Source organism: Canis lupus, chromosome 23, assembly GCF_003254725.2.
Source record: "Canis lupus dingo isolate Sandy chromosome 23, ASM325472v2, whole genome shotgun sequence".
Lineage (NCBI taxonomy): Eukaryota > Metazoa > Chordata > Mammalia > Carnivora > Canidae > Canis > Canis lupus.
The window spans coordinates 19,725,196-19,750,349 of NC_064265.1; the positions used below are offsets into that span (position 1 = coordinate 19,725,196).

Sequence of the window (25,154 nt, forward strand, 5' to 3'; positions counted from 1 at the left end):
CATTTGAAAGCTAAGAAACAAACTCTGGATGGTAAAATACAGTCAGATCTCTTCATGCCTTGTGGTCTCTTTAGCAAAGATGACTCAATTGCTAATGATTAAAACCAGATCTGCACCTTTAGCTCAAAGGTTCCTCATGCTTTTCATCAGTCTGATCATCTATAGAAAGAACCAGAGAAAGTATGGCACAGGATGATTTGCCATTAGGTTATTGTCAGAGCCATGAAGTTATCAAGGAACAAGAGTTCTCTTCTAGAAGCTGACATTTACAAAGCAACTGTTTACCCACTCGTCTCCCTCCCGTGGCGGAGCTGATGTCAAATGTATATTTTGTATATCCTTGATCTGTTCAAGAAATTGCCCCTCTTGGTCCAAATACAAATAACTGCTTCTCCAGGCCATTTTTTCTTAGAGGTGTGCTCGGGAGATAAGAATACTTCCACGGTCCCATCTGTCTCTACAATGAGCTTCATTTCTATTAGCCAATCCCCTTCTATGCCTGGAACGGACCGCCCCTGCATCTCCTCAATGGAAGGACCACGTTCCATTCAGTATGGTCACTTCAGTGTCAATCACATGTGTGGTTAAGACTTGTGGTAGGTAGCTCTTTTCGAAGATGGCTGCAATTAGATTCTTTCTTTCCTATATATGCACAGTTTATTCTCTCCCATGGAGAGGTGAAGTCTATTCCTCTCTCTCATTGAACATGGGCTGGTGTGTGATTCCTTTAAGCAACAGATTTTAGAAGAGTGACTTTTAAGGCTGAATCTGGTGCCAGGCCTTTCAGCAGACGTATAAGTAAAGAAGCCTGCAGATGACACCAGCCTCTGGGGCTTTTTGAGGACAACTGTATGAGAGACCCCAAGTGAGAACCACCCAGCTGAGCCCATCAACTCTGAGTAACAGTAAAAATCTGTTGTTTTAAGCCACCAAGTTTGAGGGTAGTTTGTTACACAGCATAGATAACCAGAATGGAACTTAATAAATATTTGTTAAACAGAATGTACAGTTCCACTGGCCGATCCTCAGAGAAAGTACAGTTAAGCCCTGTGTCTCAGCCAGTTTACATATTTACACATACCCCTTGCAGAAGGGTGACTCTGATTGAGTATTTATGCTCAGGGGAAAAAAAATTGACTGAGTGGTGAATTATTCCTGCAAGGACATTAAGAATCCTTCATTAAAGGCAGCTTTGCTAAATGATATCCATGTCTGAATAGGCTTCTACACATGAGGATTTGTGTCTCCTATATGGCTGAGCACCTCTATTCTGCTTACAAAACTGCTATGCATTTATTCCATTTATTTGTGTGTGATAATGGCCCATCTTCTTTTGAAAAAGAATTTAGGAGACCTATTATGTTAATAATAGTATAGTAATATATAAAAAGGGACTAAAAATTATATGTTGTCATAAAAACTGGAAGTATTCATTTATCTGGAATAGGAAAGTAAGTTACTCCCCCCAAAAGAAGATTCTTCATTGTTTTTAACCCTAACACTAAGACTCAAGTCAGAAATAGAGACTGGTGGTTTGACCTGGGTTTCAAATCTATATTTGTGTCTGTAAAAATGAGAATCACTGGCAAATACTTTTTAAAAATCCATGCAGATTTTCATAATAATTCCAAAGCCACTCGTTAAAACTATTTCCAAAAGCATTTCAATCATAATTTTCTAGTTTTCCCCAATCCACCCAAATCCCTGATGGTACAGAAGTGCCCAATGTAACCACCCTTCGGGTGTGGTGACAGCGACGATGAAACACAGGAGTACACTGAGAAAAGAACAAGGGGCATTTGATGCCCAACAAGGGAAGCAGTGTCTCTCAGCCACGAGTAATTCACTTCCACACCTCCCAGGGGCTGGAAGACACTTGATTTGGAGTAAACCCCATAGCAGCAACAATATTGTCTGTTGACATGCTGTTATTATTCTGTTCCCTTCATTCATAGGCAAAGGTATGGCTTTGGGTGGATTTTCCATTAAAGTATAAAATGAGTCCATCAGAACCAGGGCCGGCCTGCTCTACTTTTCCCTGGCAGAGCTACTATCTGATCTCACACATGCTCAATTGGGAAAGCCTCAGAAAAGGGGCATAAGCAGAAGGGCCAGGCAAGATGAGTGATTTGGCCACATGTGGTCTGTGGCTAGGTCATAAGGCAAGAGCAACCAAGTCAGGAAGGCTTCAATTGCCCAAAACTATGATAACTGCATCAGAAGAAGGCAGGGGCATGTAGTCATGTGCATGGAGATTCAGTCAGACAGCCTGAGTTCAATGTTTGTCTCTGCTGCTTTATAAATATATATAATCTATATAGTTGTTGTTGCTTTTTAGTTACATGACTTTGGGCAAGTTCCCTCACCTCTCTAAGGCTTGGGTGACTTTCCACCACAAGATGTAAAAGTTGTAGATATAAGTATCTCAGCACATCATTAACAATCACAAAAGTGGTTCCAATGTGCATTATCCTTACAACCCTCACCCTCAGGTCTGGCCCTGATCATCCCAGGAAAAGGGAGAGCCTTCCAGGGACCTTTAATCAACTGTTTGTCTGGGCCTTCCTGTCCCTCCTTACAAAGGCAACACCCTTGATCACACAGAGGAAGGGAAACATCCAGTCTGGTCCCATCCCACTCTGCATGTGCCAGAGAGCTACAGGTTCAAGCCAAGAAGCCCTCAGCTCTGAGCCAGCCACTGCAAAGAGGTCAGGAGGCAGCATCTGCTACTCACCTTGAACAATGATGATCAACAGTCAAAGCAGAAAGGCACTTAGTCTCCATCTGTGTATCACCAGCTAGTGACACAGCTGAGCTAGTTGAAGCCCACCGCTGCACACATCCCTACATCTCTCCCTTTGTGTCCCCCACCCCTTCCTCTGCCCCAGAGGAGACATCCTGGATTCCTTATTGTCCCACACCGCACATCCAGTCAGTCAGAAAGTCCTATGTCCGGCTCCCAAGATAGGTTTGAGCTCTTCCAATTCTCTACATCTCTACTGCTGCCCTGTGGTCCAGACCACTTCATCTCCTGCCCAAACAGCTAGTGCCGCGGGCCCATTGCTTCCTCTGGCTCCCCACATCCCGACTCCACATAACAAGTCCAACTCTCATCCTTCTGAGCTCCCATTGGAAAGCCCCTCAGTGCAGCCACACTCCATAAGCCCATCTCCTCCCCAGAGCCCACAAGGGCCATCATCACAGGACCCTTGCCTTCCTTTGAACCGCATCTCAGGCCATCTCTGGGCTCCGACTACATGGGCCCCTTTTCTGGCCTTGGGACTCGGCACTGGTTTTTCTATTTGCCTTAAATCCTTTTCCTCTGGCTCTGTGGAGGGCTGCCCTCTTGACCTTCTTCCAGTTAAAATTCATACATCACTTCTAAAGAGCCCTGGGCTGCTCCTCCCCGCTGCTTACTCCCAGGTACTATCATGTCACCTCCAGTCAAATCGCAAACAGAATTTTTTCTGTGAGAGTACTCCTCTTTTCATTTATTGTCTGTCTTCCCTCAATACATTGGAAGTTCCTCGAGGATACATAGTTCACAGATTTAACCTCAGCATCCAGAACTAGGCCTGGCCCCATAGGTGTTGCTCAATAAATATTGGTTCAACATCTATAAAGTTACATTTACTCACTCAACCAACCAATAAGCATTCTGGCCCCACCTTTTAGCCCCAGTGCTTTCCAGACAGTAGACAAAGAAACTTAAGGCTTATGCCCCCTACCCAAGAAGTTCATATCTTAGCTGTGTACCTACATAACTGCAATAAAAAGTGATAGCAATAAATGCCTAAATGCCATATGAGTGATGTATGTGGGCCACCATCTGTGGTCTGACGAGTTAGGCATCATTTCACACAGGTCATTTGGGAAAAAATAGAATTTGAGTGGGGTAGGATTTGGACTTGGCAAAGATGAGATGAAAGCAGGGACTGGAAAGAAAGCAAAAGTCAGGAGGAAAGGCAGCTCCACACAGCAAAAGTGCAAAGCAAGGTGGGAAGGAGACATGAAGAGGTAGGCTAAGCTGGCTCAGGAGGACCATTATGGCAGACAAGGAGGAAGAAAGTCAAAATGAGGGAAGCACCCCCTTGATCAAGCTAAGGCAATTTGAGCCCCAGAACCAAAAATCAGGCTGTGCCCACATCCTGCCCTGGTGAATCTGCAAGCCAGAGGCTTATCATCAGTACCTGAGCTTGAGCTCAATGCGTGCTTGTGTGTGTGTGTGTGTGTGTGTGTGTGTGTGTGTGCAGATGTATCTCATGTCATGGATTACAAGGCTACTAGTTGTATTAATGTATCTAATAGATTTGTTTGATGTCAAATATCTGTACTCTTCTTTATTTCTAACATCTTCCAAATATTGTAGCAAATGATGTGAAAAATCTTTAGGGGAGTCACAGACAAGGTTGCAGTGCTCAACCTTAATTTCTCATACCTCATGTGTTAACTCAGCTCAATTCATAGACTCTATCTATCTATTTATCTGTCTGCTGTTCTGGTAACCAAGAACCATTAGGGGAATAAAGCTTGATATAATAAAAAGCTTTTACTTTGTATATGATTTTACTTCTAGCAATTGTATTTTCCATTAGATACCCAAAGGCTTAAAAGTACATTTTTTGTTCCTATCCTGCTATTTATTTTTCAACAGAAAAGCTTATGAGATGGTTACATTTGGGAGTTTAATTTTAATTAAAATTACTATATTTCCTTGTGTAATTTCCCTCCTTTTTTCAAACCTTTAGAGGTATCACAGGTGTGATTCCAAGGCTCCATAAACCTACAGATTAAATGGAAATTTTTATTTTTATTTTATTTTTTTAATGGAAATTTTTAACCTTGGCATTAACTTACTAACATTTCAAAGGACAATCAGATTAGATCTATCAGTGTCCAATGACAAGACATTTGGACTCAACCGGACAAAACTATAAAAATATAAAAATATTGTTATTTATTTTAATTTTAAAAATGTTCACCCTGTGTGTGTGCGTGTGTGTGTATATAAAACTCTTTCTTTTTTAATATAAACATGCTCCTTTTATCAGTTGAGCTTCAATAACAAGGCAGGTGAGAGGAGTCTCACTTCTAGGGTGGGAGGAATTATAAAGACCAACAAGGAAGGTGAAGCATACCAGGAGAAGCAGTGCCCGAAGGAGAGAGTGATGTGCCTTTTCCCTTAGCTCAGTCTATGTGAGAAAGACAGACAGACAGACGACAGACAGAGAGAAAGGAAGCTGTACGTGTGATTATACCATCGATTCTGGCTGCATCCAGAAAGTCAGCAGAGCAGTAGCCTCCCGTGGGCTTCCCATGCCAACAGTTGTCCCCAAACATCATCACTGACTATGAGAACATGACACACTAGGTTCCTTTCCCATCCACTTGCAGCCTGCAAAGCAAACAATAAAAAAATAAAATAAAATAAACAGAAGAACCTACTGGATAACCCATAAAAGGTCAGGGCTGCCAGAGTTTGTTATGTAATATATTTTAAAATCCTCCCCAAGGCTGTAACCACAGCTCCTACCACACCCTTGGAGGGCCTAGGCTGCTCCTGTTGACCCTGGGGCCCTAGTAACACCTTAGTAAAATAATCATCCTTTGCTTTTCTTTGTGCTAAAAATTGGACGTGAGCAATAATTGGGGAGGTGTGGGAATAAAATGGTAACTGGATTACTCTGAGCTGGATGTGGTTACTGCCAGCCCAGTGGTTCTCAAAGTGTGGTCCCAGGCCAGCAGCAGCAGCAGGAGTGTGCCCTGGAAGTCTTGTCAGAGCAGTGCCCTCACCAGTCTGCAGGTGAGGGATTCAGCTTTGCTTGACTGGTTCTCAGTGTCGGTTCCTCCCGCCCATCTCTGCCCACCGTCCCGCATCTCCCAGCTCTGGGTGCCTGGTTCTGGTCTGTTCACTGTGGCTCTAGGCCGTGGGACGGGCCTGAGTCTCTGATCCCTTGGATCACCTTCATGACTTCCAGCAAGGCAGTGGGAGAAGGCTGATAAGGGAAATATTAAGGAGTAGAATTTTGCCCCTTCACTCCCCCACTGGTGTCAAAAGTGTACAAGTTGTGGGGCACCTGGATGACTCAGCCAGTTGACTCTTGTTTTCAGCTCAGATCACGATCCCAGGGTCATGGGATCGCACCCCACATCAGGCTCCGCACTCAGAGGAAGTGTGCCTGCCGGTGTCCCTGCCCTCCTGCCCCTCTGCCCCTCTCTCCGCTAGCACATGCACACACTTTATCTCTCTCTCAAATAAATAAATAATTTTTTTTTTAAGTGTACAGGTTGCAAAAGTCTCGAAGTAGGGGGTGGATGTGGGCTTCTTGGCAGATTGCTGTGTGGAGTCTGGGGTGACCAGTATCCCAGTTCTGCCCTCAGGGGATTGGTCTTAACCTCCTTGAGCCCTTTGTTTGCTCATCTGCCAATCAAGATTGTGTGAGAACTACTTCAGATAATGCACTCCCTCAAAAGGCCACAGGTAAATAGTGGTCATTATTATTACAACAAGAAAGGTCAATAGAGAGGACTGCTCCTGGCAGGAAACACAGGTGACAACAGGAGATACAGGAGAGATCATGATAGTCTCAGAGATGGTCTTAGAGCACTGATAAGGAGCTAGAAAGTACCAATGGACATCAGGACCATTGAGGGGCTTGCTAACGTGCTGGTTCTGCATTAGGTCTGGAGAGGGGGCTGAGAGTCTGCCTTTCTAACTAGTCCCCAGGTGACATCCAAGCGGCTACACCACCCTTTGAGTAGCAAGGCTATGGATTGTTCTTGGGCAAGTCAACAGGAGAGAAGTGCCCCGGGAACACTGAATATTAGTAATACCGCCTGCCTGAAAGTTTGCCAAGTGTACACAGCTTAGTTCCTATGGGTGACCTAGAGGTCTTCCTCCTCAGCTGGCTGAGACCTCCTCCACCTGGAGTCTGTAGGGCAGACAGGAACTTTGACCCCCAGCACCTGGGTCAAAAGCAAAAACAAATCCACAGGGTGCTACTTGCCAGTGATGTTGTTTTGGAGTGTTAGTGAGTGCTGATGCCCACAGCTAAGAAAGAATTCTTTGGTGCAAAAAGGTGATTTTATTTAAGCAGGGGGACAGGACCCATGGGTAGAAAGAGCTGCTGCACTGGGGTTGTGAGGAATGGCTGATTATAAACTTGGGAGTAGGGGGAGCTAAGGAAAAAGGGAGGCATCCACGAAGACTTTTATATACTAAAGAAGACCCTTAGGATACTGGAGGCCTGTCTATTATCAAACTAAGGTGTTTTTCCCCTCTAGCAAAGCATTAACATTAAGACTGGTCAGGACTTTTCCGGAGGACTGTCACACACATCCCACCCAGGAGCTGGGGAGGTGGGGGGTGGTTATGGCGTATCAGCTTGTGCTTTGTCTTCAGCTTTCCTCTGCTCCCTCATCCCTCATTGCACTCCTCCATCGTGGCCCACACACACCAGAACATGCAGGGCTCTGAAAATGCCACCCCAGAACCCCTAGCACTTATATCACCTGGCATCCTTCATGCATTGAGAAGCAGAACCCACTTTCCTGTCCTTTCTCTCTGCCTCCCTCTTTCTCTCACTTGCTTTCCCTTTCTTTAATTCTACAGCACCAATTCTGTGACATGATCACTGGGGGCTGTTAAAGCAATGGCCAAGACATACATCTTTGCTCAGAAAACTAAACTACATGAAAACTGCATTGTCTGTTATGGAGCAAAGTGACAACAAGATATTGTATAGCATGTCAATTCAGAAGAGATTTTCTGCCACATGAAAACTATGATAAATAAAGATCCCTTCAGGTTCTTCATTTAAATCTTTCTTGTTGGGCAGCCCGGGTGGCTCAGCGGTTTAGCGCCACCTTCAGCCCAGGTTGTGATCCTGGAGACCCAGGATCGAGTCCCACGTTGAGCTCCCTGCATGGAGCCTGCTTCTCCCTCTGCCTGTGTCTCTGCCTCTCTCTCTCTCTCTCACGAATAAATACATAAAATATTTTTTAAAATAAAACAAATCTTTCTTGTTTCTCCTTCTTAGCCAGAAGATATTGGACAAGCACCAATAGTAAATGCCCCAGAAGGTGGAAAGGTTGACTTGGAAGCCTTCAGCCATTTTACAAAAATCATCACACCAGCAATTACCAGAGTGGTGGATTTTGCCAAAAAGTTGCCTATGTTTTGTGAGGTAAGGAAATTGTTTTTTCTTCTGCATTATTTTTCATTATAGTTCCATCAATTTCCAGGAATACTGGGTATTATTTATAATTTAATATTAATTAGTTGGGACTTAGTCACATAAAGCAATGTCAGTACAAAACAAAAACTTGCACTGTTTCATCTTTATTTCCCTACCTTCTCTATTCAATCATCATTTATTAGCTTGTCCACATGAGGCAGAAGATCCTGTCTATTCACTGACCCCAGGTATAGGGAAGTATGACAGCAATAACTTCTGTTCATTTGGCACCTACAATGTCCCAATTACCATGCTCAACTCTGCCCACATTAAATCCACTCCTTATAACATTTGCAGGATACCTGGAATTAAGCCCATTTTATAGATGGGGGAAACTAAGATCAAAGAGATTAACTTATCCAAACACAGGGCCATGGCTTGAGTCAAAGTCAATATGCTTTCCGCTACATATCCTAGCAGAACAGTTGTGTGGCTGTTTCCTCCTTTTGAGGCTTCTGAGATGTGTTGGCAGATTGCTCTCAAGAAGGGTTATACACTCTCACAGTTGTGCCAAGGGTGCTTGTTCCTCTGACTCTGGGTGTCATCTTTCTTTTTTGTTCACTGTGTCAAGTATATTTTTCTGGACCTTTCTTTCTCTCTCTGGGGTGTGTCCCATGTCCCTCATCCTTGGTGTCTGAAGGAAAGCTCTATTGAGTATGCTACCCCTGCAATGCAAGCTGTACTATTAGTCATGTGTTCCCCTTTGAATACCAACAAAAGATTTCTTAGAAAATGTAAAACTTGTGTAAACTAACCACAGATATTTCAGTTTAAGAAGAAAGAAAAGCCATCTCCACCACCAATAACAAACACACCAAACACATATGGCCAGGACAAGGGTAAAGGGTCAACACAGAACCTTTCAAGCATGGATTGTGGCAAGTTTCTCTCTTCAAGTTTCCCTTAGAAGTTTAATCCTGCTTCAAAGTCATGATTCTGTCTCCTTTCCACCATCTCCAAATTGCAAAATAAAAGGGGGGGCTGCTTTTACAGCAGAGATGCATGTGTTTGTGGTGTTTGTGACCTCCTGAGGACCTTTAGCCTTTCTTCCTCTCATTAGAGCCCCAAAGAGGGAAGTGACCGGTGTGGGCTCCTGAGCTGCCTATGGAGTGGGTTGGAAATCCCAGGTGGTTGCGAAAGCCAGAGTTTTCCTGCCAGAGGCAGTTTGGTACATATGCTATTCAAATTGCACTCACATTAATTTTCTGCTAAGATCCATGCCAATCCACCAGCAAGATTGGTGGATACTCAGGGCTTCAAAGATCTAAAGTCATTTCTGACAGAACTGCCAAAAACGCACATTAAGAATCACTTCTGGGGGCTCAGTTAAGCATCTGCCTTCCCCAGGGTCTTGGGATCAAACCTTTGTCAGGCTCCCTTGCTCAATGAGGAGTCTGCTTTTCCATCTCCCTCTGCCCCTACCCCCACTCATGCTCTCTCCCACTATCTCTCTGTCTCAAATAAATAAATAATTTTTTTTAAAAAAGACTCACTTTTGGAGTGCAGAGCACTGTCATCTTTGCCAATCAACCTGAGTGATGCTCTCCCAAAGAGACAGGAAGAGTCTGTGGGAGTGTCCCTGCCTCTGCCTGTCAGGCCCTTCGTGTAGTGCTCTCACAATGAAAGTATTGTGGTAGGTGACCAAGATCATTTGCCCACATGTTGAAACAAATCTCACCAGCATCCTACAAACCTTTCTAAAAGGGAAAGACATCTGGCCTAGTTTTTAAACCATTGGTGATCCTTGACAAATACTCATTCAGCTTTTATTTAAATCTGAACCAAACAGTTTTAAAAAGAATTCCTCTACTTCATCTACAACCAGATTTGGCTACAAAGACAAGGTCTGCCCAAATTTCATTCTTTGTGACAATTTAAAAAAATAAATAAATGCTTTGATCTGATTGGTAATTTCTCTCTGCTATTCCATGTCAGTGATTCTCAAGAGTGGGATCCCTGAAACAATAGCAGAAGCATACCCTGGGAACTTGGAGAATACAGAAACTCAGAGAGTAGGACCAGCAATATGATTCACAAGCCCTCAGGTGATCCTCATGAGGCTGAATATTCCCTGTTCCCCATAGGCATTCAAGCCAGCCTCCACCTAATTGGGTCAATTCTCCATCTTACTGGTGATGGATACATCTAAGCTCGGGGTTTCCTATTTCCTACAATGATCTTGGGCCAGAAATCCAAGGATATAATCAAGGAATACAAATTAGAACCTAAATAAAAGCAAATCACAGTGATTTTTTTTTCTTTAATGAATGGAAGGAGAGAATTCCCATGTATATATTCCAGAACCAAATATGAAATGACTTTTATTCTGTAGAAAAAGCTAAGTAATTTGAGATTAAATGGTAAGGTGGCTAGGTCGAGTTAGCAAAAAAATATGAAATACCCAGCATTTTAAATGTAATTAAGTATATTACTTTCACTTTTATGTAACAACCAAAATTGAACTAGGTGAGTCTTGCCAAGAGTACTGCCCCAAAAGAATTTGTACCTGATTTAATGAAAAGATAATAATTATGTATAATTTACATATTCATTGTTTATGGAAACCTAGTCATATCCTCAGTACTTCAAAAGAGTGTGTTCTCTTCTCTTTGCATTGGATTCTTTTTTTTTTTTGCATTGGATTCTGAAAGATCTAGCTTCAAATCCTAGCCTCACCCACAAAACCCTCATGTGACCCCTTAGCATGTTACTCAACCTCTCAGTGCCTGGATTTCCACTTCTGTAAATGAAATTGGAATTAGAATATTTACTTCACTGTATTGCTGTGAAGGTTAAGTAAGGTGACACACGTAAAATCTTAGCACAATGCCCAATTCATCAAAAATATCCATTAACTAATAGCCTTTCAAACTATTTTGATAATGGCTTTTAATTAAACATTCTCTCCTGCCAGAAGGTAAAACTCTGATTTTTTTTGTTATTTTGCTAACAAAGTACTTTTTTTAAGTTTATTATAAATATTATCACATTATCACAAATCCAAATTAACAAGGCAACCAAGGATGCTTAAAACGAGATTATAGCACTGGCAGAGAAATCCAGTGTGTGGAGTAATTCTGGTGCCTGAAGTCCTGAGAACATAACCCTAGGAGCCAGGAGGTCTGAATTCTAGTCTCACCTCTGCCTCTAACTCACTGGGTGACCTGGGCCAACGCTTTTACATCTCTGAATCTGTAAGGCAACACTCTTCTACCAGCGACCTTCTCCTTTTGTGCCTTTTGAGAGACCCAAGAAGCAAACTTGCTTCAAAAATCAAAGAGAAGCAGAATTGCCAGCCACTGTGAGAAATGTGGTAAGCTTAACATAAACCACGTTCTCAAGCAGCGATCAGTTGGTGTTATTATACAAACCCCCAGAGTAAGGGATTAGTAGCACAATCTCACACAGGACTGCAATCCTAGTTGGAGATCTATATCCATCATAAAAGAAAGGCAGAGTACTGACATTAAAATCAGTGACCAGCTTGGAGTATGAAAAATGGTTGTTGAGAGTCTACAGCTGAGTAGGAAGGAAGGGAAAGCCAGAGGCCCAAAGAGTGCAGGACCGATGTTGATCACAGGATGTGGTCCCTGTTGCTATTAAGATACTGCATGTTATTCCTCACTGACGTCTGTGCACTTGTTCTTGCTGATATGGGCTGGTTTTTTTCAGCTGCCATGTGAAGACCAGATAATCCTCCTCAAAGGCTGCTGCATGGAGATCATGTCCCTTCGAGCTGCTGTGCGCTATGACCCAGAAAGCGAGACTTTAACCTTGAATGGGGAAATGGCAGTGACGCGGGGCCAGCTGAAGAACGGGGGTCTTGGGGTGGTGTCAGATGCCATCTTTGACCTGGGCATGTCACTGTCTTCTTTCAACCTGGATGACACTGAAGTAGCCCTTCTTCAGGCCGTCCTGCTGATGTCTTCAGGTGAGTACTCCCAGACACATTACTGGGAGACCAAAGAGCTTTTGCTTGTCTGATGCTAATTCAAATCACTTGATAAAAGTTCCTGATCCCTCCCCCACTGCCCCCCTTTAGTTTCAGAATCATAGCTCACTCTCCTTCAGCAAGCAATTGGGGGTTTGCCAATGACCTGGGAACTGAAGGGGGGTGTCAGGTATCTGATGCTTCCTGCACTCCTCCAGCATAGTAGGAAGGACCCAAAGGAGCCATTTTAAAGACTCTATGAAATGGTCTACCTTCAATGGACACTACCCAGCCTGACTTACCGTCATTGGCCAACTTCACCCTCTTCTGGTTTTATGTACCCAGGATATGGGTATGAGTGACCACACCACTCTGTGTTAAGTTCTGGTTGAGGAAATCATGAGGAAAAGCTAAAATTTGTTTATGGCTTAGCTACAACTTAAGTTTCAGGTTTTTATTGCTATCTCGCACACCACTCCAAAATTTAGTGGCTTAAAGCATCCCCAGATGGTAGGGGTTGGGGCTGAGACATCAAACACAGCTTCAGGCCTCTCTCCATGCAGCCTCTCCTCTGGAAGGCTAGTTGCACTCTTACATGGCTGGTGGATTCCAAGAAGGAGAATTCGAAGCACACGTTGCAGATGTCTTAAGGCCCAGGTTTGAGTCATATAGCATCACTTCTGCCACATACTATTGGTCCAAAAAAGCCCCAGCACCAGCCCAGAGTCAAGAGCCCACCTCTAGATGGGAGGAATGGCAAAAAATTTGCAGCCATCTTTAACCTACCCTGAGCTCATTATCAGGGCTCCAGACTCCTTCAGTGAAAAATGAATAATAATTCTGACACTTCTCTCTTCAGAGATCATCTCATAAATAAGAAATGCAAAATATGTCAGATCCTTTAAGGAAAGCTAGTCTTTAAATAGAAGGTAAGTGGGGCACCTGGGTGGTTCAGTTAGGTTGAGCAGCTGACTCTGTTTTAGCTCAGGTCATGATCTCAGGGTCCCCATTCAGTGGGGCGTCTGCTTGTCTCCTTCTCCCCCCACATGCACACACACACTCTCTCAAATAAATAAATAAATTTTTTAAAAATTATAAATAGGCAGTTTCAAAGGCCACCTGTGCCTTTACAGAGTACCCTCAGTTTAGCTGTGCCTCAGCACTTGTCACTCTGCACTATAGTTGTCAGCTTACCTTATCCGCCTCTACCTCTGGATTGTTTATTTTTTGAGAACAGAAATGTGTCTGGTTGTACACCTACTGCTTAGGCCAGTGTTTAGTAGAATTTGAAATGTTTATTGGATCAATGACTAAATAGATGGATAAATTATCGGTCATAAGTACAATGAGAATCCTTTATAGAGTTCGTGCTTCCTGGTTCACTCAGTAGAATTCCTTCTTCTTTTTTTTTTTTTTTAAGCTCATCTTGAAATGTATTTGCTACAGAACATTTAGGTATGGCAGACTTATAAAAAATTATTTTTATTAGGAAAAATCTAAAATATAAACATAAGTAGATAAAATAGCATAAGGCACCCTGTTGTATGCTGTGGCGGACAAGCCGTAGGAGGCCTCCCATGTTCCCCACCTTCAGATGTTTATACCTTTGTACAATCCCCTCCTGCTGAGTGTGTGCAGAACCAGTAACTTGCTTCAGTAGAATACGATGAATTCAATGCCACCTCCTTGTGATTAGGTTACATTACGTTATATAAGATTTCCTTTTGGGGCACCTGGGTGGCTCAGTGGTTGAGCATCTGCCTTCAACTCAGGTTGTAATCCCAGAGTCCTGGGATCAAGTCCCACATCAGGCCCCACAGGAAGCCTGCTTCTCCCTCTGCCTATGTTTCTGCCTCTCTCTTTGCATTTCTTTCATGAATAAATACATAAAATCTTAAAAAAAAAAAAATTCTCTCTTGCTAACAGACTTGCTCCAGAAACTCCCCTGCTGGCTGGCTGGCTGAAGTAAGCAGCCATATCGGGAAAGCTCACATGATAGGGACCTGAATGTGGCCTCTCAGAGCTGAGGGTGGTTTCCAGTCAACAACCAGTGAGAAACCAGGGTCCTCGGTCCTTCAGGAGAATTATTTTTAAAGAAATAGAGTGAATAGCTTATCTAAGAATTCCCTATGTGACCTTGAGTCAACCCCTTATCTTCTCTGGGTTTCAGTCTTTTATTTTTTTTATTTTTATTTTTTTAGAAAATTTTTTTTTTTAATTTATGATAGTCACAGAGAGAGAGGCAGAGACACAGGCAGAGGGAGAAGCAGGCTCCATGCACCAGGAGCCCGACGTGAGATTCGATCCCGGGTCTCCAGGATCACACCCTGGGCCAAAGGCAGGTGCTAAACTGCTGCGCCACCCAGGGATCCCGGTTTCAGTCTTTTAAAATAAAAAAATTTAACTCAATAAGTGGGAATTCTATTCCTGGAGGAGGGATTCAAGGTAATTTTTAGCAGAAATCATAGTGCTACAAAGACCATTTTTTTTATTTATTTATTTTTTTTTTATTTTTTTTTTTTTACAAAGACAATTTTAAATAACATTGAACCAGCTAGTGAGAAAGCTGTATCTCTTAGAATGTTCTTCCGGTTGTACCTCCTTCTGAATAAAGCAAGGAGAGAGATTCATTTTGGAACCAGCCTATCCTGCACGCCTCGCTAAACTTACTGACCTCTCTGTTGAACAGACAGGATGGGTATCAGGCACAGTCTTCAGCAGGACTCCTGAGCTAAAGTTTAATAAGGGTTTTTGTCTTGCACCCATTTTGGCAGTTATCTTCCATGGGCGGCACATGGATTTCTATTTCCTGAATAATATAATGTTTCCTCCATAGTGAGTTAATTTTAACAGATTGTTAGGCAAATAATCTCAGTAAGGTAAATAAAGGGAGTATTTGGACAAGGCAAGGGTTGTGATTATGATACCAAACCTCTCAGATATTTACCTGGATGATTCTTCCTCCATCCTCGATTCTGATGACACTGTCACTGCCTGGTAACCGCGTGGCATACCTAAAACCTTTTAAAAATCTTCTCCGCCCTAATGACCTGGGCACTTTTCCTTCATACTACCAGGACCAGAAAACTATTACCAGACACTTTACAGTTGGCACGTGATAGCTACGTATCCATATTCCGGGGCTCCAGCCCACCTCAGCCTTGCCCTCTACGCCCTGTTGTTCTGTGTGGCATCGGTTACACAGTATCCTACACCTCCTCTTCAAAGCCTTTTCCAGGAGCTGCTCCCACTAAGTTCTTTGGTCCTGCAGTGATGAGTGGAGAGCTAAAATGGAACTGATCAGAAGGACAGATCTTTAAGAAATTCTGTCTCCAGGAGTTAAAAACAGTCCTTGACCTTTAAAATATTCCTTCATAAACATGCTTAGTGCCACTTGAACATGATGAAATGCCCTTTCATTTTCTCTGTGTCATTTATATGACCACCTTATCTTTATCTCTCATCAAAGGACAGAATTTTGAGGCCACGAAACCCAGCTTATTTTTTTCCCCTGTGAAGGAGTACATCCAGAGCAGTATTATGTTGATTTTCTATTTGGATCAAAAGGAAAAGGATCCTGTGGAGAATTCTTCCGGCATTCTCAAAGACAGAAGACAAGGGTGAGGGAGAGAGGGATTGAGGAGATCCATAGAGCAGCAGCATCAAATACAAGGAAAACACAAAATAAAAATGCACAAATGACAATTCAAGCCAAATAGGGGATGCTGAAAGCCCATATCTTTTGCTTAAACTAAGAAGAGCAGATTGAGACATTAGTGCTGAGCCTTCCTTATAGATTAAGCAGAACTCTGTTTTGATTTTTACTAATACAGATACTTCAATACCTGGACACTTAAAAGTGTGAACTTATTTGATCAGAGCCACAAAGAGCAAACAGAGGAGTACTGGGCAGTGGGTCGGTAGGGCTCCCTGGAGCTATGTGAGGAATCCAGCCAGGTTTATAATTTTTTTTTCAATTGAGGCATAATTGACATATAAAGTTGTAATCATTTCAGATGTACAACATGATTTGATATTTGTATGTATTGCAAAATGATCACCACAGTAAGTCTAGATAACATCTGTCCCATATATAGTCACAAAATTTTTTTCTTGTGATGAAGACTTTCAAGATCTACTCTACTAGCAACTTTCAAATATGGAATAGAGTATCATGAACTATAGTCACCATACTGTATATTACATTTCCAAGACTTTTTAAATCTAATTACTGGAAGTTTGTTTGTACCTTTAGACACCCTTCACTCATTAAGCCCACCGCAGACCACAGCCTCTGGCAACCACTTGTTCTCTGTTTCTATGAGCTTGCTTTTATTTCTTTCTTTCTTTGTTTTTGGATTTCACGTATTAGTAAAATGATATAGTATTTGTCTTTCTCTGACTTATTTGCCTTAGTATGATGTCCTCAAGGTCCATCAATGTCGTTGTACATGGCAAGACTTCATTTTTATGGCTCAGTAGTATTCCACTCTATGTATATACCATATCTTCTTTATCCATTTGTCCATGGGTGGACACTTAGGTTGTTTCCATATCTTGGCTATTGTAAATAATGCTACAATTAACATAGGATCCATATATCTTTTCAAGTTTTTGTTTTCATGGATAAATACTCAGTAATAGAATTACGGGATCATATGGTAATTCTATTTTTAATTTTTTGAGGAACCTCCATACTATTTTCCATTGTGGCTACACAAATTTGCATTTCTAGCAATAGTGTACAAGGGTTCCCTTTTCTCCACATCCTTGCCAACACTTGTTATCTCTTGCCGTCTTTGATAAAGAGCCATTCTAACAGGTGTAAGGTGATATTTCATGGTGGTTTTGATTTGCATTTCCCTGATGATTGGTGAGTTGGACATCTTTACATGTGTCTGTTGGCCATGTGCATGTCTTCTTTGGGAAAATATCTGCAGAACCTCTGCTCAGTTTTTAATGAATTGTAGGATTTCTTGCTATTGAGTTCTATGAGTCCATTTTATATTGTGGATATTAACCCTTTATCAGATATATGATTTGCAAATATTTTCTCCCATTCCATAGGTTTCCTGTTCATTTTTTGGTTTCCTGTGCTGTGCAGAAACTTTTTCAATTGATGTAGTACCACTTTATTTTTGCTTTTGTTGCCTTTGCTTTTGGAGTCAGAGCCACAAAAATCATCACCAAGATTAATGTGAAGGAGCTTACCACCTACATTTTCTTTCAGGAGTTTTATGATTTTAGGTCTTACATTTAAGTCTTTTATCTGTTCTGAGTTAATTTTTCTGTATGGTGTAAGATAGGGGTCTAGTTTCATTCTTTTGCATGTGGCTGTCCAATCTTCCCATCATCATTTACTGAAGAGACTGTCCCTTCCTCACTGTATTCTTGGTTCCTTTGTCATAAGTTAATTGACCATATATGCAGGAGTATATTTCTGGGCTATCTATTCTGTTCCTTTGACCTTTGTGTCTGTTTCTATACCAATACCATACTGTTTTGATTACTATGGCTTTGTAATAGAGTTTGAAATCAGAGAGCATGATGCCTTCAGCTTTGTTCTTCTTTCTCAAGATTGCTTTGGTTATTCAGGTTCTTTTGTGTTTCCATACAAATTTTAGGATTGTTTTTCCTATTTCTGCAGAAAATGCCATTGAAATTTTGATAGGGATTGCATGGAATCTGTTGACTGCTTTTGGTAGAAAGGATATTTTAATGATATTAATTCTTCCAATTCATGAGTACAGAGAGTATCTTTTCATTTATTTGTGTCTCCTTCAGCTTCTTCTATCAATGTCTTATGTTTTCAATGTATAGATCTTTTCCTTCCTTAGTTAAATTTATTCTTAGGTATTTTATTCTTTTTGATGCTATTGTAAATGGGATTGTGTTCTTCATTTCTCTTTCTGATAATTCATTATTAATATATAGAAATGAAACAGATTTTTGTATACTGAGTTTGTATCCTGTAACGTTTCTGAAATCATTTCTTAATTCTAACAGTTTTTTTGGAAAAGTCTTGGTTTTCTATATATAATATCATGTCATCTGCAAATAGTGGCAGTTTCGCTTTTTCGTTTCCAATTTGGATGCCTTCTATCTCTTTTTCTTGCTTAATTGCTCTGACTAGAACTTCTAGTACCATGTGGAATAAAGTACTGAGGATAGGAATCCTGTCTTATTCCTGATCTTAGAGGAAAACCTCTAGGCTTTCACCATTGAATATGATGCTAGCTGTGGGCTTGTCATATATGGCCTTTATTATGTTGAGGTACACTCCCCTGTACCCACTTTCATATTCCAAGTGTTTGCATCCTGCATCTTCCCCAGTCATCTAGCCTTCTCATGACATGCCTTTATCATTTTTGTGAAATTGCCTTGAGTCCCTTTCTACATATTTTGGGAAGGCCAGCAGTCCAGGCAAGGCTTATTAAGATTTCTTGGTCATTACATGGTCATGGTCTTATCTAGCTCCAACTTCCCACAGTGATTCTCTCTTCTCTGCACAGGGTGATACTAGCATGGTTCACATCTCTTCTTTTCATTTAATTCCCCAAAACACACCAATGGAAGGCGGCTACAGGTAGCAGTTTTATCACATGTACAAGGGAGGGGAAGGAGTGGTTCCTTACAGCCTGGTAAACAACTAAAATTGGATATTGTGCTTCTTTGTCTTCATGAAAATTTCTTATTGTGTGACACTCCTCACTTGGCATTCAGGCCCCCTGCAATGTTTTCAATCTCTTCTCACATCTCCCCTTCTCTGCATGTCCATGCCTGTCTTCACCTCTCAGCCAGGCAGCTAGGGGCAACTCAAAATCTTCCCCTTGTTATGCATGGTATTTTGACTCTCATGGTGAGGCTTCTCCTGCACCTTAAGAGAGAGGCATCACCAATCCCAGGTGATTTGTCTAACCTGGAGACTTTTACCTAAACAAAGCATTGACTCCCTTTATGTAAATTGTGACACTTCCCTATGCTCCAGAGTTCCTTTCATATCTACACTCATTCCTAGGAGTTGATCTGCCCACTTCATATTAAATGGCTTGAACTGTACAAGTCAAAGCTTCTCCTTTCCACTTTTGAATAACATTCATCTTTGTTCTTCCCCCTCAGACCGCCCAGGGCTCGCCTGCGTTGAAAGAATAGAAAAATACCAAGATAGTTTCCTACTGGCCTTTGAACACTATATCAATTATCGGAAACATCATGTGACACACTTTTGGCCAAAACTCCTGATGAAGGTGACAGACCTGCGGATGATTGGAGCCTGCCATGCCAGCCGCTTCCTGCACATGAAGGTGGAATGCCCCACCGAACTCTTTCCCCCATTGTTCTTGGAAGTGTTCGAGGATTAGACTGATTGACTTCATTCTCATAATTCCTACAGCACTACTGGGTGTCATTTCATTCCATTGCCTAGCTCTTCTTTGTTTGTTCCTTTGTTTCTTTGTGTTGGGAGGGACTGTTTGGGGGTAAAGGGAGGTAGTCCTTAGCATAGACATGGATGAAATTGCCCCTTGAATGCGGGTACTTGTAACTATTGCATTTTGTTCTCCAGTCCTTTGATGTGAATGCTTTGAAGGTTTTACAGTTGTGGAGGTGGGGTGGGGACAATCATTAATTCACCAGCACCAACCATCACCAGCTCCCATCTGTCCCTGGTCAGAGACTCAAACAAAATGGCACAGCAGAAGATTAATGAAGCCTTAAAGCCAAGATAATATGGTCATCTTGATCCAGTCCTGATTTTTGCAGGGCTCAAATTAGCATGGCACAGATGACCTTTTTGGTTAGATGTGGCTTTCAGCTTTCTAGGGAAAGGTCTGAACTGATTTTTATCTATTCAAGAGCATGCTGTTTTCAGCTCTCTTCATTCTCTCCTGGCAGCATAACTTGGAATGTATAGGAACATTTCTTCCTGAAAAATCAACTATCCTTTCACTCTAATTTTTATAATCCTATGATTTCATTCAAGTTATACAAGAGTGTGACTCTCAAAGATGTGCAGGTATTTGACTGACTAAGGGAAATAATTCTCCTCAGTAAGCCCAAAGAAATTCAAAAGCTTCACTAATGGCAGTGACTCGACAGTTTCCAAAAATCCACATGGCATTACCTCAGAGTAGGAAGGCTTCTTCACAATTTAGGCTCAGAGAAAATTTCCACCAAAATCAAACCAATTTGCAGAGCGTTGTCACTTTTCAATGACATCTGATCTGTCATCTCCCAAACTCCTGAAGTTATTTAATCCTGATTGCATCTTTGCTGAGCTGACAACAGATCTCCCTACGGATTAAATCTTCTAATCAAGGAGAGATAACAAGCAGAAATTTGAGTCTTGTTCTGGAGGAATTTTGAGGAGAGATCAGTGCAGTACATTCTGAGTTGAAGAAGGTACAGTGTTCTGAGAGTCTCTTCGTGTGCTCATGGTTCCTTTTGGTCTTAGATCCTCAAGGTCTTTGCTCTACAAACAGATGTTTCCTAGTCCCCTTTTCCCTCTGACTCTCAGGCTTGACTATCACTGAGCAAACCGGGTCCGGCCACTGACCCTCTAGGTCCCTCTGAGAGCATTGCCCTGACAGATATTTCACAGAAAAAACCTGCAGACCATGTACACAAACATTCACCTTCTTTGCCTCACCCTCCTCCCTGATGACAAAGGCTGTAGTAGCTCATGCCCAGAAAACCCATGGTGACCCCTGATCATTTCAACTCCAGAAAATGGGCCAAGATGGTACCCATGCAATTGAATGTATCTTGTTCTTCACTGGTGTGGTAAACATAAACTATTCTTTGACTTGCCTTGAACTGCCTTATCCTGGAAACATTGGGGAAAATAAGCCATATCCATGAGATTTAACTAAAAACAAAGGAATGCAAGTCACCGTGAAAACCAAGTGAATTAATTCTTTTTTAACTTGCCCAGAAGTCAGGGTGCCTGAGTTCTACTTTGCGCTCTGTCAGCTGGTAGATCTGTGACCTTGAGTCTTGGTTTTCTCACCTAGGGAAAAGTCATGAACTTTAAAATCCTTCCCACCCTTAATATTGTACTAATTTCAGGGGGGAAATCTGTTCCTATTTGATGGTTCCTTTCATATTCAAATTTCTAGCTTGATTAGGTAGAAATTATGGCCCTCTTAACAATTAGGGAAAGCATACTTGGTATTGAGTCAAAACAAGAATTTGACACACTACTCATCAATTATGTAAGGAAAGGCAGAATGGCCTTGGAAAAAGAAGAGGAACAGCACTGAAAAACCTAAGTGTGATTGGGAATAATCTAGAAGGAAAAAAATATGTTTAATATGCAAAAGTGATTATCCTGGCTTCTGAGGAACAGGAAACAAGAATATCGCTATGGAACTAGCTAAGCAAAGAAAGAAAGTAGGGGAAGAGATTAAGATTATGAACATGAAGTTCATGGGCAGATTACCTGCTTTGACTTATCTACAGACGGTTGGTTTGGTTTTGTTTTCTCTAAGGCAGCCTCTAGCCAGTCTCCTGAAGTCCTTGCTTTGTTAGCAACTTAGCTCGCTCTGTTGACTCTCCTTGGAGAAGTACTCTTTGAAACACAGTACCTCTCCAGGGTAACTCTAAGAAGCTCCGTGCGTTGAGAGGCAACTCTTCTCTCAGAAGGGGAGAGGAAGGCAAGCAGGTGGGGTCCTGGAGGGTTCACAGACCTGCTGGGCATCAAGCCTTCCCAGGAGAAAGTTTCCTCGATTCATGTCACAGAGATTCCCTAGAACATGAGACACACCCAGATTCAAATAGAAGTAGAGTCTGATCTGAGGCTAAATCTGAATCCTTTGGGGATTAACCATGACTGGGCATTGGCCAAATGGTACAGTATATCTACAGTAATCCAGCCAACCCCAAGGACATTTCGGTTTGAGCCTAGGATCCTTAAATGATTGCCTTAACCAGGCAAACTGCTGATCTAAAACTCTTGTAGGCTGAGTGCTTTATGCTGAGTAGGACACTCCTTAAAGTACTTCAGTTTGAAAGGAAAGGCTGTGAGGACTCAAAGGATCATGACTCTGGGGCCGAAATGATTCATTTCTTCTGTAACTGGTTGAGGTATTTAATGAATCTCAAGACTCCATCTCATAAAACTCAATCAGGAGGGGTTTACTCTGGAATTTTTTAAACATTTTTTCTTATATTGTCCCGCCTTTCAAATCAAGTGTGGACCTGATTGAAACCCCTCACAGAGGGGAGACATCCCAGTAAAGGAGAACACTCCTGTACCACTGGGATTCTTATTTATAAATCACTTAACTTTGGGGGATGAGTGGTTGGGGGGGGTGTGCAAGTGTGTGCGTCTGTAATCCTCAAGTGTACTTTGCTCTTCAATTTAGTTGTGCAGTATTTCAAGAAATAGTGAAAACAGTAAGATCTCTTCTTCTTTATGATTCTGCTCAAAACACCACGTGCTGCCTCAGAGCTTTTTCTAGTCCCCATGAGCCCTGGTCCTCAATGACGTGCTTGCCGTGTTGATGCCTCGGCCCCGTGACACCCCCTCACCTGTGCCCCAAGTGACACCTGTTCCTTCTGCAGCGTGGCCGTCGGTCATCGGGACGGACCACCGGGCTCCGCTCCAGCCACGCCATTCGCATTGCTCCCCTGTGGACAGTGCCCGAGTCTTGGCGCCTCCACAGCACTGAGCCCCCGAGAGACTCAGCCTCCGTGGAACTGCTGAGAACCCTCAAAGCATGTCATTGTCAGTGATCCATTTTTATTCTATGGAACTCTAACCTATTTGTGTCATATTGACCTTTTGATGCATGAGTCATAAATTATGAAATCGGTCTTATGGTTTTTGAAATGTAGCCAGCATTTGTAAGGCTAAACCTTTTTCACAAACTGAATTTAAGTGAATAACCAAGCGGCGGCTCTTCTCCTGAAGGAGAGTACTTATGGACATTTGAATCTCTTTGCCCTTTTCAACAGCTATGGCATCAGGTTCTAAGACAAGCTTGTAATTTTTCCTGTTATTTTAATAATATGGAAATATTAGCATAGTGTTTCTTTTGATAGTGATAGACTATAATCCATATTTAAATTTTATAGAGAAGAAATTTTATTGTACTGTGATGTAGATATTTATTATCCAGGTAAGGATTTGCCCGGTGTGTATTTTTTACAATTGAGACATTTTACTTTAATCTTTAAAAAAAAAAAAAAAAAAAAGACATTAAACACACACACACAGAACAGACTGGGGGGAAAAAAGGTTTGGCCTTATTACAGAATTTTTACTGTGCTGTATAAATGTTTGCAAATGCAAAAAGTGTGCATTTCTAGTGTGTTTCCACATTAATTAATGCCGCCTTCAAGAGCAATATCGTGTAGGTAAAACGCTGTTTGTGGCTTTCTGTCGCACAGTTAAAGCTGACCCACCTTATGCACAAGACAATCAAATATAAATCTGTCCTCCTCAGGATGCAGACAATACTCATGTCAATTACGGAGCACAATGAAAGACAAAAGAAGACACTTTATTTAATTACACAGGTACTGTTGATACAGAAGAGAGAAGGGCATGACTGAGCTGATGTTACACCACTTCTTTGTTTTGGTTCTTCCTAATTGGCATTTTTCATTTGATTATAGAGCCGAGTTCTCTATGTTTTCTCCAGAGAAAACACATTTTCCCCCTCAAAATGTCTTCATGCCCTGAGAATCAGAAAAATACTGCAAAGTAGGAAAAGATTTACAGTCATTGGAAGATACATGTTTTGCAAACAGTGTTAAGTGATATTGCTAGGTTGGTAATATTTTTTTCAGCCTAAAACTCTGTTAAAATCTGTGATCAAATGTTTTAAACTATCCAAAAAAGAAAATTTGTATATTTGGGAAAAATGAATTTTTACATAGCTTTTGTATGCAGATATTAAATTGTAATTATGAATATAGTGGGCGTAGATAAACTCATAAGCTTCAATTCTAAAAAAGAAAAAAGAAAAGCTTATAACGGACATACTTGCCAGTCTCTTTCTTTAAATATTATTATTTTCTAAATAAGCACAGGTTCGCCTGCTCTTTTCACCTCAGCTGCTTCAAAGGGAGGGAAACTGGGATATAAGGGCATTTATTTCATAAGCATCTACTAGAATAAATGCATTTCCTTAGGAGGAAGGTATAGAGGTAGCAGGGAGAAGTAATAGGCTGATGAGGAACTATATTCTCAGAAGGCGCCACAGAGGTGGGTGAGGAGGGAAGAATTAAATTTCTGCAGCTCCAGGATTATTCATCTTATCTCAAAATGTTCCAAAATATTATTCATGGAATTATACTCATCTCAGCTATCAATATGTATCTCTATGTCCATGACCCTGAACACATGTTAAATAGGACTCTTTCTGTGATGAGTAACAAAAAAGCTAAATCAAACTGGCTTGTGCATAAAGGGAATTTATCTACTGTAATATCTGAAAACTTCAGGAGTCAGGCATGGCTGAATCTGAGTGCTCAATCAGTATTTGTCAGGAGATACCCCTGTTCATGTTTTTGTGTAGATTTCCCTCTGTAGAACTATCCTTTCTGTAGACATCATGCCCACAAGCCTTTTACCTTATGGTGCCCCCCACCCCACCCCATCACCTCCCAGATTAGTCATAAAGCTCCAAACCAACTAAAAAGTGTTTCTTTTCCCCAGCAGTTCCAGTAAAAATCCTGGACTTAATCCACATTGGCCCAATTCCAGTCACACGCCCATTCCTGAGCCAATCACCGTGCTGCAGAGGACATATATACTAATTAGCTTAATCCTCTGATATACTGGAAAGGGGATAGGGGGGTTTGTATAATCAGTCCTATCTAAACTACGGACTGACAGGTGATTCCCCAAAGGAAATTCTACGAATTCTATGTCTTGCTGCTAGAAAAAGTGGGGAGGAAGAGCAGCAAGCAAAACCAACAAAATGTCCACACCAACAGCTAAGACTGAGAGGATGTCCATTTTCAGTAGAGCAGCGGAG

At 41.7% G+C, this 25,154-nt stretch overlaps 1 protein-coding gene across 24 annotated transcripts in view; it reads left to right on the top strand.

The window, feature by feature from the left end:
- THRB (thyroid hormone receptor beta) overlaps positions 1 to 24,152 on the top strand; it is a 371,974-nt gene extending 347,822 nt beyond the window's left edge. For all 24 annotated transcript variants that reach the window (XM_025461005.3, XM_025461011.3, XM_035705026.2 and 21 more), the window contains 3 exons: positions 8,040 to 8,186; positions 11,910 to 12,168; positions 19,288 to 24,152. In XM_025461005.3, the coding sequence (XP_025316790.1) occupies positions 8,040 to 8,186; positions 11,910 to 12,168; positions 19,288 to 19,529 (648 nt within the window). In that variant the 3' untranslated portion in view covers positions 19,530 to 24,152. The remainder of the gene's footprint in view (positions 1 to 8,039; positions 8,187 to 11,909; positions 12,169 to 19,287) is intronic.
- Positions 24,153 to 25,154: the final 1,002 nt, after the last annotated feature.